At 37.6% G+C, this 18,451-nt stretch overlaps 2 protein-coding genes across 2 annotated transcripts in view; both read right to left on the bottom strand.

The window, feature by feature from the left end:
- LOC142353412 (small ribosomal subunit protein eS6-like) overlaps positions 1 to 18,451 on the bottom strand; it is a 330,099-nt gene that overhangs the window by 43,975 nt on the left and 267,673 nt on the right. The window lies entirely within an intron of this gene.
- The window catches only part of LOC142352836 (uncharacterized), a 29,481-nt gene continuing 18,392 nt past the window's right edge, over positions 7,363 to 18,451 (bottom strand). Inside the window, exon 2 of the mRNA XM_075404987.1 lies at positions 7,363 to 10,089. Coding sequence (XP_075261102.1) covers positions 7,517 to 10,089 — 2,573 coding nt within the window. The 3' untranslated portion in view covers positions 7,363 to 7,516. The remainder of the gene's footprint in view (positions 10,090 to 18,451) is intronic.

The following is an 18,451-nucleotide window of genomic DNA, read 5'->3' as shown; positions in this document are numbered from 1 at the left end:
TTATTTTCATGTATTTATGACTATTTGGTTGGTTTTTTGACCTTAGCTGGGTTTTAATGAGGCTGTTCTGCATGGTTGACTAAGTTAATTTTCGATCTCAGCGAGCTGTTGCAACTTAAAGTGTTGTTTTTCTGCGTTTGTCCAAATCCAATTTTTTGTTATATTTTATTTTCTCCTTGTGTCTTTGATTTACGTTGTATCGTATCTTTTCTGCTAATGCTATTTTAGATACCGTAATTGGGGTGACTCCTGGGTGAAATTAAATTTCATGTTTATGAGAATTGAAGATAGCTACATTTGAGTTTGTAGATTGTCGTGGATTAGATGGAACAATTTTATTTTAGCGAGTCCACATCCAAGTTTTGGAGATCATAGCATCAATTTGGTGTATCCTTAACAGAAACTTCAAATTCAGAAGCAATTGTGAGAACATCTCAGTTGTCTTTCTGTAATGAGGTTGAATACAAATTTGTTTTCATGTGTGACATTACCACTCCAGCTGGAAGTTGTGGGCCTTTCTCGGCTATTTGTTTGATTCCTGAGTACTGTCGCCTAACGCTTCTGGCAAAACCTTTGTCCATATGAAGTCAGTTGAAATACAACGTGCCATAGTTTAAGGCATTCGTAGAATATGACCTTCGAAGTAAAATTTATTTTGTTTAAAATAAAATTTTTGGTATAAAGTTGAGAGTTGTTTGTTTAATTTTTTTGTTTTCTTCTGTGACTGTGGTGTAGAAATTTGTACTGGGGCTGCGTTTCCTTGATATTTTCAGATGCCAGCACGAACTTGATCTGATTTCACTTCCTGTGAAGTGCCTTCTGAGCTCTTTGCTTTTTGTACAGACTTAAATTATTTTTCGTTTTTCTCTTGTTGGTGTTTTGTCTCTATTCAATGCTTCGTGCTTGTCAATCTACAGTTGTTGTTCTCCGAGTTGGTGTTCTTCAGTCGGTAGTTGTATGTTGGCGTCTAGAGACTTGGTTTGGGAACCGCATTTAATTGGGCATTCTGGTGGGCTTCAGCGGTGATGGATCATAATCAATATTGTCTTGTCTTTCCAGATGTAGTGTTTTATGCCCTGGTTCAGGGCATTCGGCTTCGTAATTTTTTATCATTTTGATCGTTGGACTCCCTCTCGGCAAGTGTGATTGGTGTGGGGATTCGTCTTGTGGAGTCAGCGGTAATTGAAATATTGGTTTGGTTATACATTGGTGGCCTAAATTTAGGGTCAGCTTGCAGAGGTCTAGGTGCTGGAGCTGGTGCAATGAGAATTGTTAGCGACTTTCACAGAATTTGCTGCTGAGGATGATTCTGATGGAGAGCTATATGTAGAAATATCATTGCTTGTAAGGTTTTCCAAATATTCGCCAGAGTCGGTTAAGAAGTTCGAGTCAGTTAAGACTTTCCCCTCTTTATAAAGTGGTAACCAAATTTGGACCGTCTTTGTGATCACTTGTTTTTGAGATGCTATCTTTCGGTTGAGAAGAAGGCAATACAAATGCCTTTGCAGTGGTTTGGCTTCTGCTTTTTGTTATAATAATATCCCTAACGCTGGTAAGATTCTATCGATGGTAATTAGTTTTCTGCGAATTTAGTGATTATGGAGTCCTGTAGTAGTTACGCAATCAGAATTGTTTTTTAAGGATTCAATCGCTTTCCTGGAAAATTGTATATCCAGGGATATGATCGAATCTCGTCCGTGTCAGATTGAGGATGCGCAACATCCGATTGAGTGGTGATATGTGTTATGCAGACTGCAAGCGAAACATATTTGTGCCAGTCATTCAATTGACCGTTTTTTTGTTGATTTTCGTTTCAATATTCGTTTCAAAGCTCGGTGAGATCTTTCCTCTATGGTTGTTTGCGGGTGTTTAAAAGTTGCTTGCTATAGTTTTATTTCTAGTAGCTCGGTAAGCTCATGCATGAGTGACGATATGAAAGTTGTGCCAAGATCAATTAGAATGTTCTTAGGAGTAGTTGTGGTTAACAAAAAATTACTAGTTCTCTAGCTACTGTGTCTTTACTTCCACTTTTTCGGGTACGGAGAAAAAAGACTTTGCAAAAACATCTATTTCACTCAGCACATTTATAAACATGTTCCCAAAAAGTCTTTGTAGCATATCACCTGGGTATGACTTTAGCGATGATAAGGGTTGGAGATTTCGTCTAAGTAGGTGCCTTTTATTGGCATTTCGGAGCTGCAGACATGTGAGATATGTCTTGACTAGGTCCAGTAGGTGTTCTGTGAAACCTGGAAAACAATTTGACGAAATTCCTGTGATATTCGGTTTATCCCATTTTGACCTGCCATATGGGAATTGTAAATCTATAGAGTATTTACTTCAACAAAAGTTTCGGTAAGCAGTGTTGCTCATACTGTACTTAGAGACGGTAAAGTACTCCTTCATTCAATACAAGATTCAATGGTTCAGTTTTTCATAAGATGTCTTAAGATTCGGTTGGGTTTATTTGGTTTATATTGAGTCTGACAAATCCTTTGATTTAGTCTGCATGCTGCTTTGCTCGACGATCTAAGTACGATTCATATAATCCGTACAGTTTAAGTTGTATTTCAAAGTCAGTGTGTTGACTTTTAGTGCAAAAAATTTATCTATTGTGTCAATTGTATTCAATGAAAATCTGTTGTATCTTCTTTCGTGTATTTAAATTTGACGAATTGGGAATTTGACGTTCATTTTTAGAGCAAGTCTTGCTGATCTATCTATTCCAATTCCCAGCAGGAAGCCTGCTGCATACTTACCTCTTCATGGTATGTATGCTATTACTATGTTGAATGATAGGATTCGGTCAAGGAAGCTCTATAGTGATGATGGTATTAAACTTTGATTGGAAAAAATGCGTTAGGCTATTGTTCACTGTGAGTACTACAATGGGCTGCCAACAGCAGCAGATGTAATGAGCAAAACGCTCCAATGCAAAATAGACAGCTGACAAACCTTTAAGAGATCAAAAACTTGCGAGTTGCGCTGTTGTGAACTTTTGACTTCAATATGATACTGGTGCATTTGTTTTCCTCTGTTTTTATTGGTTTTCTCGGGCATAGTCCTCTACCATCAAAAGAAATCCGGCTGCATACTAACAGGCATCACATAAAAAAATGTATTGTAGAACAAGTCGGTGAAGTCGTAATGTCATGACAGTTGCTTTGAGCAAATCGTTTCCAATAATTTTAAGTTTTTCGTAGTGCTTTTCACTGAGTTCTATTTGCGTCCTTTTTGAGTAGCTGGTAGAACGATATGATTTTCACCAATGTTTGTTATATAATTTAAAAATTGTACAAATCCGATTAGTCGTATCGGTATTATAAACGGTATGGCTAAAACCTAACAATCAGTGGTTTTATTTCTCAGCAGCGAAAGATTGAAGTTGTTATAAATCCTATCGATGAGTAATACGACATGTGAATAGTGAAAACCATTTACGTCAGTTTGACCACAGTTGTGATCAACTTTAAAAACACGCTCAATGCTTCGTGCTTGTCAATCTACAGTTGTTGTTCTCCGAGTTGGTGTTCTTCTGTCGGTAGTTGTATGCTGGCGTCTAGAGACTTGGTTTGGGAACCGCATTTAATTGGGCATTCTGGTGGGCTTCAGCGGTGATGGATCATAATCAATATTGTCTTGTCTTTCCAGATGTAGTGTTTTATGCCCTGGTTCAGGGCATTCGGCTTCGTAATTTTTTATCATTTTGATCGTTGGACTCCCTCTCGGCAAGGGTGATTGGTGTGGGGATTCGTCTTGTGGAGTCAGCGGTAATTGAAATATTGGTTTGGTTATACATTGGTGGCCTAAATTTAGGGTCAGCTTGCAGAGGTCTAGGTGCTGGAGCTGGTGCAATGAGAATTGTTAGCGACTTTCACAGAATTTGCTGCTGAGGATGATTCTGATGGAGAGCTATATGTAGAAATATCATTGATTGTAAGGTTTTCCAAATATTCGCCAGAGTCGGTTAAGAAGTTCGAGTCAGTTAAGACTTTCCCCTCTTTATAAAGTGGTAACCAAATTTGGACCGTCTTTGTGATCACTTGTTTTTGAGATGCTATCTTTCGGTTGAGAAGAAGGCAATACAAATGCCTTTGCAGTGGTTTGGCTTCTGCTTTTTGTTATAATAATATCCCTAACGCTGGTAAGATTCTATCGATGGTAATTAGTTTTCTTGATTTATGTGATTTAGTGATTATGGAGTCCTGTAGTAAGTACGCAATCAGAATTGTTTTTTACGGATGCAATCGCTTTCCTGGAAAATTGTATATCCAGGGATATGATCGAATCTCGTCAGTGTCAGATTGAGGATGCGCAACATCCGATTGAGTGGTGATATGTGTTATGCAGACTGCAAGCGAAACATATTTGTGCCAGTCATTCAATTGACTGTTTTTTGTTGATTTTCGTTTCAATATTCGTTTCAAAGCTCGGTGAGATCTTTCCTCTATGGTTGTTTGCGGGTGTTTAAAAGTTGCTTGCTATAGTTTTATTTCTAGTAGCTCGGTAAGCTCATGCATGAGTGACGATATGAAAGTTGTGCCAAGATCAATTAGAATGTTCTTAGGAGTAGTTGTGGTTAACAAAATATTACTAGTTCTCTAGATACTGTGTCTTTACTTCCACTTTTTCGGGTACGGAGAAAAAAGACTTTGCAAAAACATCTATTTCACTCAGCACATTTATAAACAAGTTCCCAAAAAGTCTTTGTAGCATATCACCTGGGTATGACTTTAGCGATGATAAGGGTTGGAGATTTCGTCTAAGTAGGTGCCTTTTATTGGCATTTCGGAGCTGCAGACATGTGAGATATGTCTTGACTAGGTCCAGTAGGTGTTCTGTGAAACCTGGAAAAACAATTTGACGAAATTCCTGTGATATTCGGTTTATCCCATTTTGACCTGCCATATGGGAATTGTAAATCTATAGAGTATTTACTTCAACAAATGTTTCGGTAAGCAGTGTTGCTCATACTGTACTTAGAGACGGTAAAGTACTCCTTCATTCAATACAGGATTCAGTGGTTCAGTTTTTCATAAGATGTCTTAAGATTCGGTTGGGTTTATTTGGTGTATATTGAGTCTGACAAATCCTTTGATTTAGTCTGCATGCTGCTTTGCTCGACGATCTAAGTACGATTCATATAATCCGTACAGTTTAAGTTGTATTTCAAAGTCAGTGTGTTGACTTTTAGTGCAAAAAATTTATCTATTGTGTCAATTATATTCAGTGAAAATCTGTTGTATCTGCTTTCGTGTATTTAAATTTGACGAATTGGGAATTTGACGTTCATTTTTAGAGCAAGTCTTGCTAATCTATCTATTCCAATTCCCAGCAGGAAGCCTGCTGCATACTTACCTCTTCATGGTATGTATGCTATTACTATGTTGAATGATAGGACTCGGTCAAGGAAGCTCTATAGTGATGATGGTATTAAACTTTGATTGGAAAAAATGCGTTAGGCTATTGTTCACTGTGAGTACTACAATGGGCTGCCAACAGCAGCAGATGTAATGAGCAAAACGCTCCAATGCAAAATAGACAGCTGACAAACCTTTAAGAGATCAAAAACTTGCGAGTTGCGCTGTTGTGAACTTTTGACTTCAATATGATACTGGTGCATTTGTTTTCCTCTGCTTTTATTGGTTTTCTCGGGCATAGTCCTCTACCATCAAAAGAAATCCGGCTGCATACTAACAGGCATCACGTAAAAAATGTATTGTAGAACAAGTCGGTGAAGTCGTAATGTCATGACAGTTGCTTTGAGCAAATCGTTTCCAATAATTTTAAGTTTTTCGTAGTGCTTTTCACTGAGTTCTATTTGCGTCCTTTTTGAGTAGCTGGTAGAACGGTATGATTTTCACCAATGTTTGTTATATAGTTTAAAAATTGTACAAATCCGATTAGTCGTATCGGTATTATAAACGGTATTGCTAAAACCTAACAATCAGTGGTTTTATTTCTCAGCAGCGAAAGATTGAAGTTGTTATAAATCCTATCGATGAGTAATACGACATGTGAATAGTGAAAACCATTTACGTCAGTTTGACCACAGTTGTGATCAACTTTAAAAACACGCTCAATGCTGCAAGTCAAAATTGTTTTAATACAACTTTTTCTATTTCATGAATGAGTTCTGCTATAGCAAAAACTCACGATTTCAAAAGCCATATGTCTTAAAAATATGAAAAAGAGTTCAAATCTATGATTTTCATCTAGCGCCAATTGACTGCGGTTTGTCTTCGATGCCTTTACACAGACCACATGTTTAATCATTTACTTTGATGTAGCTGAGAGTTCAGTTTTAAAAAGAAAATAGTTTTGTCACAAGAATCCGGGGAATCCGTGGATCATTAACCCACACTACAACAAAGCGCAAGGGAGTTCGCATAGACAAAACAGACTGGGTTACTAACCCAGCTCAATTCAGAGCAATCACAACTATCAAAATTACTTTTCCATTCTTTCGAAAATAGTTAAGACTCTACGCTAGATCTTAAAATTTAAATTTTCTTTTATTCTAACCCTACAGGTTTTTAGTACTCCATATAAGGTCTTAATCGGGTTCTGGCTGAATCGACACCAAATTAAAAGTCACGAGAATCATTTTTCAACTCAGGACTTCAGTGTTCAAAATTACTGTTCAGTCAAACTTCTTAGACGCATGGAAAAGAGAAATAAAGCGGAAAAAACTTATCCCACCATTTGGTTGAAAGTTTGTTCGAAAAATTACGGCAGTTTCCATACCGCTGTAAAAACTTGAGAGCTGGTCTCAAAACAAATTTTAATCTTTCGCTTATTATGGAATCCAAAGCACACAAGTTTTAAATTAGTTTTTCGCTCCGTTTCTAATCAATTTTGTTGACGACTGTGGGATATCATAGTGCAATTATTTTACTAAAAATTATTTTAAAAAACCGGTTAACGTCGGATGAATTGTTCTCGAACGACAGGTTGGGGAGGGCAATTTAATACAGGAGTGTAGATTAGAAATTGTTTCATGGGTGCAAAAACTCCCTCCGCATAGGGGTTCGCGTCAAACCCGCGACCTCCAGGGTAGCAGTCTGTCATCATATCCACTAAGCTAAAACAACTTTGAGCCTCAACATCTCACAATCGATTTTATATCAGCAACAAACAATGAGGGAAGTTGAGACCACTCAAAAAAGAAGTGGAGCTGCAAAAAGTCCTTCGATAAGTCAAAGTATGTTCAAAATAAAGTCAAAATAAAAGCTTAGAAACGGTCCTGCAAAAATTTTGCATTAAAAACCACACGATTACAAAAACTGCCTCAAACTTCGAGAGCAATTAATAATGTACTAAACTTAAATAAATCTGAGCATGTATTCCAAGCCTCTTCAATATTTATTTTTTCTCGCATGTGTTTAAGTTTTCGATTATTGGATCGGAGAACCATATATAATTTTGTAACGAAATACTTTGTGTAAATTTAAGATAACATTGGATAAACAAACTAAGATCAGCTAGTATTAAACAATATCAGGGAGTTGAAAACTCAATCATCAAAAATATCATCTGGCGTATCAAAAATATCATTCTGTCGTGATTTATCTCGCTTCGAGGTAACAGGTGCTGTCTTCTTAGATTTTCCTTTTGCGGTTTTTCCTTTCTCTTTTTTCTTCTTAGCACCACTGTCGGTTTTCCCATTCGAGGTTACCTTAGCGGGTGAACCATCATTCGGCAACTGCATTGATTCATCGAAAATGTCAATAACATCTGGTACTTCTTTCTTTTTTGTCGAGGACTCAACATCACTTCCTCCAATGGGAGGCAAAACTAACCTTGGTGCATCCCTCTGATTAGAATTAGAATCTGCAAAGATGTCGATAGTCGGCTGAGAAGGTTCCTTTTTGAAACCATTGCTAGCCGTAACTCCTTTTGGAGGCATGGGATCATCCGCGAAAATATCATTATCATCTACAGGAGAGGGACCAATTGGCAAGGAAAATAGATCTCCGTTTGCAGCAGATGAACCTAAGTTAGGCTGCGATATAGCTATATCTGCAGATTTGCTTGTCTCCGAAACTCCAGGTTTAGCCGTAGCTGCTCGGGACGGAGGACGCCTTCTCGGCCCCAGCCTTGCTTTATCTTTGCCAATTTCATTAGCTGTCAATCCTGTTGACGTTGATTGAACATTGCTTGACGTCGCTGAAGAGCTTGAAGGACTCGCAAGCGGTTGGTCGAGCGAAACTCCTTGAGAAGGCGGTTTTTTGACAAACGGTGGCGCCATACCTGGAGTTCGAAGAATACTAGCACCCAAATTTAACTTGTTTCCAAGTGCAGCGACCTTTCCACCTTGAGGTTTTTTAACCTTGACAGGGTCGTCAATTTCATCGCCAACGTCCTTGCTAGGAACGGGTTCTACCACCGGCTGCATTTTCGCAGCCGGAGTTGATTTTACGGACGGTGTGAAGATATCCTCGTCTGATGAAAACACATTCGGACTGCTGTGATCTTTCGGCTTCATTGGATTAGTGAGATCTGGTAACTCCGGAAGTTGGAGATTATTTTCTGGAGCTCGAGTTTCTTTCGGTGTTTCCGATTTTTGAGGTTCAGACTTGGAATGGTCATCAACAGACTGAGAGTCAGTTACTTTTTCGGTTCTCTTTTTCTCTACACTCTCAGTAAAAATGTCATCGTCTTCCGAATACCTGATTTGTTTAGAAGGCCCTTTGGATACTGTTACAGCTGCATGTTTATTGGCCGATAGAGTTTTGAATAAATCATCTTCGCTATCTGTTGAAAAGATTCTGTCCTTTTTAGACTCGACCGGCTTAGGGACTGCAGTTTTTGGAAGCTCCGATAAGAGTGGGTCCGCCTCAATTGTCTTCAACAGGGGTGGCTCTGCAATGGATACTTTTTCATGGGTTTTTAAGTTATCTTGAGTTGTTTTTGTTCCTTCATGCTTTGGCAACTTCACAGAACCCCCAAAAAGATCTTCGTCACTATCCGAAGCCGTTTGGTTGAATATGCTAGCAAAGTTTTTACTAGCTTGTGCTTTACTAGCATTCGGAAATCCTTCACCGTCGTCACTGCTATTGTCACTCAGATCAACAGTTTTTGGTTTCGGCGCGTCAAATAACTCATCTTCATTGTAATCTTCTAAGTTAGGGGGTTCAGGTGAGGGCTCTGGCTCGACCATCACGGATACCTTTGCTTCGGTTTCAGGCACTTTGAACTGCGTATCAACAGGGATCACTGGTGTCAGATCTTCACTACTTTTTGTATCATCTGGCTGAAGATCTAACGCCGGATCCTTGCTCGGTTCGCTAACCGGACCGAGTTCCGAAGAAATTGCGTCTCCAACAGGTTCAGTTTTCGTGACTGTGGGTTCTTCTTGAGGAGTAAACATACTCGTTCTTTTCGTAGTTGGACGACCGAACAGAAAATCTTCATCGTCGTCGCTGGAATCGAACATTGACATGAAATCGGGTTTAACGGATGACTTCGGCTTGATGCTGGTTTCTTTCTTACTGCTAATCGCATTCGAGGATTCAACAGGCGGCGTACTTGTTCGCGGAATGAGAGGTTCATCGTTTTCAATTTTCAAAGCTGGTTTTACAATAGACGTAGATTTAACCCTAGCTTTGGGTTTAAAGATAGATTCATCATCACTGCTTTCATCACTGGAATCGATTAAGGTTGAACTGACAGGCGGAGGCGGTTCGAACCCCAGTCCCTCGTCGATCGTATCGTTGGGCTGCACTGCGGATGTACTAGGTGCTTCCGAGTCAATTGTCACAGTTTTTGATTGAGTTCGGCCGGCAGGACCATTAAAACTTGACGAGGGTTTCGATTTTGAAGCAACAAAAATATCATCACCCTCATCATCTTCGGAACTGGTGTCTAAATTAGGAGGTGAAAGTATTATTGTTCCTGGCTGATTGGTACGAGGAGCAACCACCGGTGTCTCATTTGTAACGGTTTCGTTAGACTGATTAGATTGTACAGATGTCGTAAATTCTGACTGCGCCTGGGTTTCTCTGTCATCTTGCATGAGAGGTGTGCTGTCATCCAGATTGGTTCCTCTTTGGTTACACGACGGTGGGAATAGGTCCTGGTCATCGTCTAAAAATTGCCAATTTTATGACGCCATCGTCGGACGTTTAGTTGAGCACATAAAATTTGGAAAATTAGCTATAAAATGGAACATTGCATTTTTGAAGTTCTGATATCACGGTGAGAATGGGTCCTAGTCATCAATGGTCCGATATTTATGCTGCTTTCTAGTGTTCAAAATCAAGCAACAGCCGTCAATCAATAGCCGGCATAAATAGTTACGGCACCATTAGGCTAATTTCCCTTGAAAAAATCCAGGTGTGGAATCTTAATGCAATAAATTAGTAGGAGCTTGATGAAACAACCAACAGTGATACCACCAAAAATTTGAAAAATTAGATAATTGGTATTAACATTGAACATAGCACTTTTTGAAGCTCTGATATCAAGCTGCCATCCAATTAATTAGCATGCATTTTATCGGAAACTAGTCCTAAACGGTAACCAAATTGTTACAGTAAGTTTACTCATCTTTGATGCATGTTTCCACTTTTTGAATCTTAACAGTAATTTTTTTAAAAAGTGGTCCACATATTTTGGCTTAATACCCTAATTAGTTTCTTAATTGAATTATTAAATAACATAACCGCCTTAAGTCGGGCGAATTGCTTTCAAACGACCGGCGAGCGATTGGCTTCATCAGTAGCTAGCCACGATTAAGTGAGGCTAGCTTTAGCTTGATTCAACTGCAATTTTTAGGTTTCTAGCCTTGTTAGTAAATAAATCAAATAAAAAACTGATACTTTAAAAATTTAAATAATAATGCAAATTTAAAACAAAAGCTTCCAGGTTTCGCAGTAAAAATGTTCAACACAAGTTTTTGTCTCTGGAGTTATGTCAAGAAACCCATCTGCGAGGGTTGAAAAACTTCGTTGACCAGTAATGATCGTCAAACTCAGAAAAGGACAATATTCAGAAATTTTGAAGACAATCGCAAAGTTTAACAAAATCTTGCTAAAATTCGAGATATTAAAATCATTAAAACCATTTCTTTGTCTCAAGAGAATATCCAGTATCCCTATTTCAAGCTTTGAATAGTTTCACTGGCTCATAAAAAAACTTGAAAAAAAAGCAAGTTTCATTAAAAAAATCGCTAAAATTGCAAAAAATTGTGATAAAAACTGAAAATCCATGGCCAAAAAACATTTTGCAGTAACTTATTATCAAACCCTATATGAGATTTTCTTAGGATGAAAAACCAGAATAATGACAATGAATGTTTAAAAAACTGGAAAAAAATGCAATGTTTGTAAAAAAGAAAATGGTAAAATTCGTGGTATTGAAATCTTGAAAAACATTCCACTACATTTAGAAACTATACAATAACCTATTGTCAAACCCTAGAGAGCGTTCCTCGGCTCTTGAGGCTAAAGAATCCTAAAAACCGACCAAAATTTTCAAAAACCTTGAAAAAATGGAAGTTTCATAAAACAAATCGCTAAAATTTGTCAAAGAAAATTTAAAGCAATTCCATGGCAAATAAAAATTATTCAGTAATTTTTTATCAAACTCTTCAGGACGTTTTCTAGCTCCTTCGTCTCGAAAGACGTAATATTGAAAAAAAAAAGTTAAAAAATTTTGTCAAGTAAATATTAAAATTCGTGATGTTAAAATGTTGCAAGCACTCCACTGAGATTTTCTGTTAGGATGAAAAACCAGAATAATGACAATGAATGTTTAAAAAACTGGAAAAAAATTGCAATGTTTGTAAAAAAGAAAAAGGTAAAATTCGTGGTATTGAAATCTTGAAAAACATTCCACTACATTTAGAAACTATACAATAACGTATTGTCAAACCCTAGAGAGCGTTTCTCGGCTCTTGAGGCTAGAGAAACCTAAAAACCGACCAAAATTTTCAAAAACCTTGAAAAAATGCAAGTTTCATCACAAAAATCGCTTAAATTTGTCAAATAAAATATAAAGCTATTCCATGGCAAAAAAAACTTATTCAATTATTTTTTATCAAACCCTTCAGGACGTTTTATAGCTCCTTCGTCTCGAAAGACATGAATATTGAAAAAAAAAGTTTAAAACTTTTTGTCAAATAAATATTAAAATTCGTGATGTTAAAATGTTGCAACCACACCACTGCCAGTAAAAACAATATAGAAACCTCATATAAAACCCTGGAGGAGGTTTCTTGAAACCTAGAAATGAAAGAACTGAAAAAAAGACCAAATTTTTGAAATACTTGAAAAATAGTGAAAATTAGTACAAAATAGCATGTTTTTAGCGATCGATTTTTCGCACGTAGCCACGGTGGGGGGGGGGGGGGGGGTGCTGATGGTGAGGGATGGGTGTAGGACAACAGTGGGGTGGGGGACAACAGCGCGGTGAGGGGGTTGCGGGCAATAGGTGGCGTGTCAACAGTGAGGGTGTCTTCAACCTCTAAGAACCGGGCTTCGCAACAGAAGTATAAGTCTCCAAAACAGTTTGAGTTGCAACACAGTGGGAAGGCTCTATGAGCACTTAAAGCCCACTGGACTCTACCAGTTTATCCCGTTTTTGAGGACAAAAGTCAACAGCGTCAGACAAAAAATCGGTCAAGCGAAAAACCGCATAAGAAGGACAGACAGGACTAATACAATTGCTACAAACTTCGTTTGAGAGCAATTATTAACCAACTAATGTTGGGCGAATTGCTGCCAAACAACCGGCTAGCGCTTGGCTTCGTCAGTAGCCAGCCAGTTTAGGTGAGGCTAGCTTTAGCTTGATTCGACTCTGCAACTTTTAGTTTTCTAGCCTTGTTAATAAATAAATAAAACTGATATTTTGAAAATTTGCAAAATATTTCAAAATTTAAAAAAAAACCTTCCAAATTTCGCAGTAAAGACGTTCAAAACGTTTTTTTCTCTGGAGTTACGTCAGGCAACCCATCTGCAAGACTTGAAAAGCTCCGTCGGCCTGTAATGATTGTTAAACTCAAAAAAGGACAAAAATATTCACAAATTTTGAAAACAATCGCAAATTTTAACAAAATCTTGCCGAAATTCAAGATATTAAAATCTTCGTGGGAGGTTGCACTAGGACCCTGGTACCCAAAAAAATGATAAAAAAAAAATTTGAAAAGATTCAAGTTCTATAAAAAAAATCGCTAAAATTGCAAATTGCATAAACTGCTAAAATTTGTGATAATAAAATTTGAAAATTCATTGACCAAAAAAAATCTTCCAGTAACTTATTATCAAAACCTATAGGTAAGTTTTGTAAAAAAAAATGGTGAAATTTGTGGTATTGAAATCTTGAAAAACAATCCATTACATTTAGAAGTTATACAATAATCTATTGTCAAACCGTACAGGAGGTTCCTCGGCTCTTGAGGCTAGAGAAACCTAATATCCGACAAAAATTTTCAAAACCTCGAACAAAATTAGGTTTTATACAGAAAATCGCTAAAATTTGTGATATAAATTTGAAAGCTTTTCCATGGCAAATAAAAGTTTTTCAGTAACTTATTATCAAATCCTTTAGGACGTTTTCTGGCTCCTGCGTCTCGAAAGGCGTGAATAGAAAAAGAGTCAAAAAATTGAAAAAAACTTGCACGTTTTGTCAAATAAATGCTACAATTTGTGATTTTAAAAAAATGCAACCACTCCACTGCCAGTGGAAGCTACGAAGAAACCCATTATAAACCCTGGAGGTTTCATGAAACCTAGGGCTGAAAGAACTGAAAAAAATGACCAAATTTCAAAATTCTTGAAATAAAGTGAAAATTAGTACAAAATTGCGTGTTTTTAGCGATCGGTTTTTCGCATGTAGCCACGGAGTGGGGAGGAGGGTTCACCGGGGGGCTGACGGTGAGGGAGGGAGGTTGGGCAACAGTGGGGTAGGGGCCACAGCGTGGTGGGGGGGGGGGGGGGCAATAGTGGGCGTGCCTGCCGGGCGCGACCAGTTTATACCCTTTTTGAAGACGAAAAGTCAAAAGCGTCAGACAAAAATCGTTCAATCGAAAAACCGCATAAACAGGACCGACAGCACTAATACAATTGCTACAAACTTCGTTTGAGAGCAATTAATAGCCGAATATTGTCGGGCGAATTGGTGCCAAACAACCGGCTAGCACTTGGCTTCGTCAGTAGCTAGCCAAGGTTAGGTGAGGCTAGCTTTATCTTGACTCGACTCTGCAACTTTTAGTTTTCTAGCCTTGTTAGTAAATAAATCAAATAAAAAACTGATATTTTAAAAATTTGCAAAATATTTTAAAATTTAAAAAAGCTTCCAAATTTAGCAGTGAAAATGTTCAAAACCTTTTTTTCTCTGGAGTTAGGTCAAGCAACCTATCTGCAAGACTTGAAAAGCTCCGTCGGCCAGTAATGATTGTTAAACTCAGAAAAGGACAAAAAGATTCACAAATTTTGAAAACAATCGCAAATTTTCACAAAATCTTGCCGAAATTCAAGATATTAAAATCTTCGTGGGAGGTTGCACTAGGACCCTGGTACCCAAAAAAATGATTTAAAAAATTTGAAAAGATTCAAGTTCTATAAAAAAAATCGCTAAAATTGCAAATTGCATAAACTGCTAAAATTTGTGATAATAAAATTTGAAAATTCATTGACCAAAAAACATCTTCCAGTAACTTATTATCAAAACCTATAGGTAAGTTTTGTAAAAAAAAAATGGTGAAATTCGTGGTATTGAAATCTTGAAAAACAATCCATTACATTTAGAAGTTATACAATAATCTATTGTCAAACCGTAGAGGAGGTTCCTCGGCTCTTGAGGCTAGAGAAACCTAATATCCGACAAAAATTTTCAAAAAACCTCGAACAAAATTAGGTTTTATACAGAAAATCGCTAAAATTTGTGATATAAATTTGAAAGCTTTTCCATGGCAAAAAAAGTTTTTAGGACGTTTTCTGGCAACTGCGTCTCGAAAGGCGTGAATAGAAAAAGAGTAAAAAAAATTGCAAAAACTTGCACGTTTTGTCAAATAAATGCTACAATTCGTGATTTTAAAATATTGCAACGACTCCACTGCCAGTGGAAGCTACAAAGAAACCTAGGGCTGACAGAATGAAATGACCAAATTTCAAAATTCTTGAAACAAAGTGAAAATTAGTACAAAATTGCGTGTTTTTAGGGATCGGTTTTTCGCATGTAGCCACGGAGTGGGGAGGGGGGTTCACCGGGGGGCTGACGGTGAGGGAGGGAGGTTGGGCAACAGTGGGGTAGGGGCCACAGCGTGGTGGGGGGGGGGGCAATAGTGGGCGTGCCTGCCGGGCGCGACCAGTTTATACCCTTTTTGAAGACGAAAAGTCAAAAGCGTCAGACAAAAATCGTTCAATCGAAAAACCGCATAAACAGGACCAACAGCACTAATACAATTGCTACAAACTTCGTTTGAGAGCAATTAATAGCCGAAAATTGTCGGGCGAATTGGTGCCAAACAACCGGCTAGCACTTGGCTTCGTCAGTAGCTAGCCAAGGTTAGGTGAGGCTAGCTTTATCTTGATTCGACTCTGCAACTTTTAGTTTTCTAGCCTTGTTAGTAAATAAATCAAATAAAAAACTGATATTTTAAAAATTTGCAAAATATTTTAAAATTTAAAAAAGCTTCCAAATTTAGCAGTGAAAATGTTCAAAACCTTTTTTTCTCTGGAGTTAGGTCAAGCAACCTATCTGCAAGACTTGAAAAGCTCCGTCGGCCAGTAATGATTGTTAAACTCAGAAAAGGACAAAAAGATTCACAAATTTTGAAAACAATCGCAAATTTTCACAAAATCTTGCCGAAATTCAAGATATTAAAATCTTCGTGGGAGGTTGCACTAGGACCCTGGTACCCAAAAAAAATGATTAAAAAAATTTGAAAAAATTCAAGTTCTATAAAAAAAATCGCTAAAATTGCAAATTGCATAAACTGCTAAAATTTGTGATAATAAAATTTGAAAATTCATTGACCAAAAAACATCTTCCAGTAACTTATTATCAAAACCTATAGGTAAGTTTTGTAAAAAAAAAATGGTGAAATTCGTGGTATTGAAATCTTGAAAAACAATCCATTACATTTGGAAGTTATACAATAATCTATTGTCAAACCGTAGAGGAGGTTCCTCGGCTCTTGAGGCTAGAGAAACCTAATATCCAACAAAAATTTTCAAAAAACCTCGAACAAAATTAGGTTTTATACAGAAAATCGCTAAAATTTGTGATATAAATTTGAAAGCTTTTCCATGGCAAAAAAAAGTTTTTAGGACGTTTTCTGGCAACTGCGTCTCGAAAGGCGTGAATAGAAAAAGAGTAAAAAAAATTGCAAAAACTTGCACGTTTTGTCAAATAAATGCTACAATTCGTGATTTTAAAATATTGCAATGACTCCACTGCCAGTGGAAGCTACAAAGAAACCTAGGGCTGACAGAATGAAATGACCAAATTTCAAAATTCTTGAAATAAAGTTAAAATTAGTACAAAATTGCGTGTTTTTAGCGATCGGTTTTTCGCATGTAGCCACGGAGTGGGGAGGGGGGGTTCACCGGGGGCTGACGGTGAGGGAGGGAGGTTGGGCAACAGTGGGGTAGGGGCCACAGCGTGGTGGGGGGGGGGGCAATAGTGGGCGTGCCTGCCGGGCGCGACCAGTTTATACCCTTTTTGAAGACGAAAAGTCAAAAGCGTCAGACAAAAATCGTTCAATCGAAAAACCGCATAAACAAGACCGACAGCACTAATACAATTGCTACAAACTTCGTTTGAGAGCAATTAATAGCCGAATATTGTCGGGCGAATTGGTGCCAAACAACCGGCTAGCACTTGGCTTCGTCAGTAGCTAGCCAAGGTTAGGTGAGGCTAGCTTTATCTTGATTCGACTCTGCAACTTTTAGTTTTCTAGCCTTGTTAGTAAATAAATCAAATAAAAAACTGATAATTTAAAAATTTGCAAAATATTTTAAAATTTAAAAAAGCTTCCAAATTTAGCAGTGAAAATGTTCAAAACCTTTTTTTCTCTGGAGTTAGGTCAAGCAACCTATCTGCAAGACTTGAAAAGCTCCGTCGGCCAGTAATGATTGTTAAACTCAGAAAAGGACAAAAAGATTCACAAATTTTGAAAACAATCGCAAATTTTCACAAAATCTTGCCGAAATTCAAGATATTAAAATCTTCGTGGGAGGTTGCACTAGGACCCTGGTACCCAAAAAATGATTTAAAAAATTTGAAAAGATTCAAGTTCTATAAAAAAAATCGCTAAAATTGCAAATTGCATAAACTGCTAAAATTTGTGATAAAATTTGAAAATTCATTGACCAAAAAACATCTTCCAGTAACTTATTATCAAAACCTATAGGTAAGTTTTGTAAAAAAAAATGGTGAAATTCGTGGTATTGAAATCTTGAAAAACAATCCATTACATTTAGAAGTTATACAATAATCTATTGTCAAACCGTACAGGAGGTTCCTCGGCTCTTGAGGCTAGAGAAACCTAATATCCGACAAAAATTTTCAAAAAACCTCGAGCAAAATTAGGTTTTATACAGAAAATCGCTAAAATTTGTGATATAAATTTGAAAGCTTTTCCATGGCAAAAAAAAGTTTTTAGGACGTTTTCTGGCAACTGCGTCTCGAAAGGCGTGAATAGAACAAGAGTAAAAAAAAACTGCAAAAACTTGCACGTTTTGTCAAATAAATGCTACAATTCGTGATTTTAAAATATTGCAACGACTCCACTGCCAGTGGAAGCTACAAAGAAACCTAGGGCTGACAGAATGAAATGACCAAATTTCAAAATTCTTGAAATAAAGTGAAAATTAGTACAAAATTGCGTGTTTTTAGCGATAGGTTTTTCGCATGTAGCCACGGAGTGGGGAGGGGGGTTCACCGGGGGGCTGACGGTGAGGGAGGGAGGTTGGGCAACAGTGGGGTAGGGGCCACAGCGTTGTGGGGGGGGGGGGCAATAGTGGGCGTGCCTGCCGGGCGCGACCAGTTTATACCCTTTTTGAAGACGAAAAGTCAAAAGCGTCAGACAAAAATCGTTCAATCGAAAAACCGCATAAACAGGACCGACAGCACTAATACAATTGCTACAAACTTCTTTTGAGAGCAATTAATAGCCGAATATTGTCGGGCGAATTGGTGCCAAACAACCGGCTAGCACTTGGCTTCGTCAGTAGCTAGCCAACGTTAGGTGAGGCTAGCTTTATCTTGATTCGACTCTGCAACTTTTAGTTTTCTAGCCTTGTTAGTAAATAAATCAAATAAAAAACTGATATTTTAAAAATTTGCAAAATATTTTAAAATTTAAAAAAGCTTCCAAATTTAGCAGTGAAAATGTTCAAAACCATTTTTTCTCTGGAGTTAGGTCAAGCAACCTATCTGCAAGACTTGAAAAGCTCCGTCGGCCAGTAATGATTGTTAAACTCAGAAAAGGACAAAAAGATTC

This window comes from Convolutriloba macropyga, chromosome 14 (genome assembly GCF_964194025.1).
Source record: "Convolutriloba macropyga chromosome 14, txConMacr16.3, whole genome shotgun sequence".
NCBI classification, from domain to species: domain Eukaryota; kingdom Metazoa; phylum Xenacoelomorpha; order Acoela; family Convolutidae; genus Convolutriloba; species Convolutriloba macropyga.
Note: the sequence above shows the minus strand (reverse complement) of the source record. Positions and strands in the feature narration are given on the sequence as shown.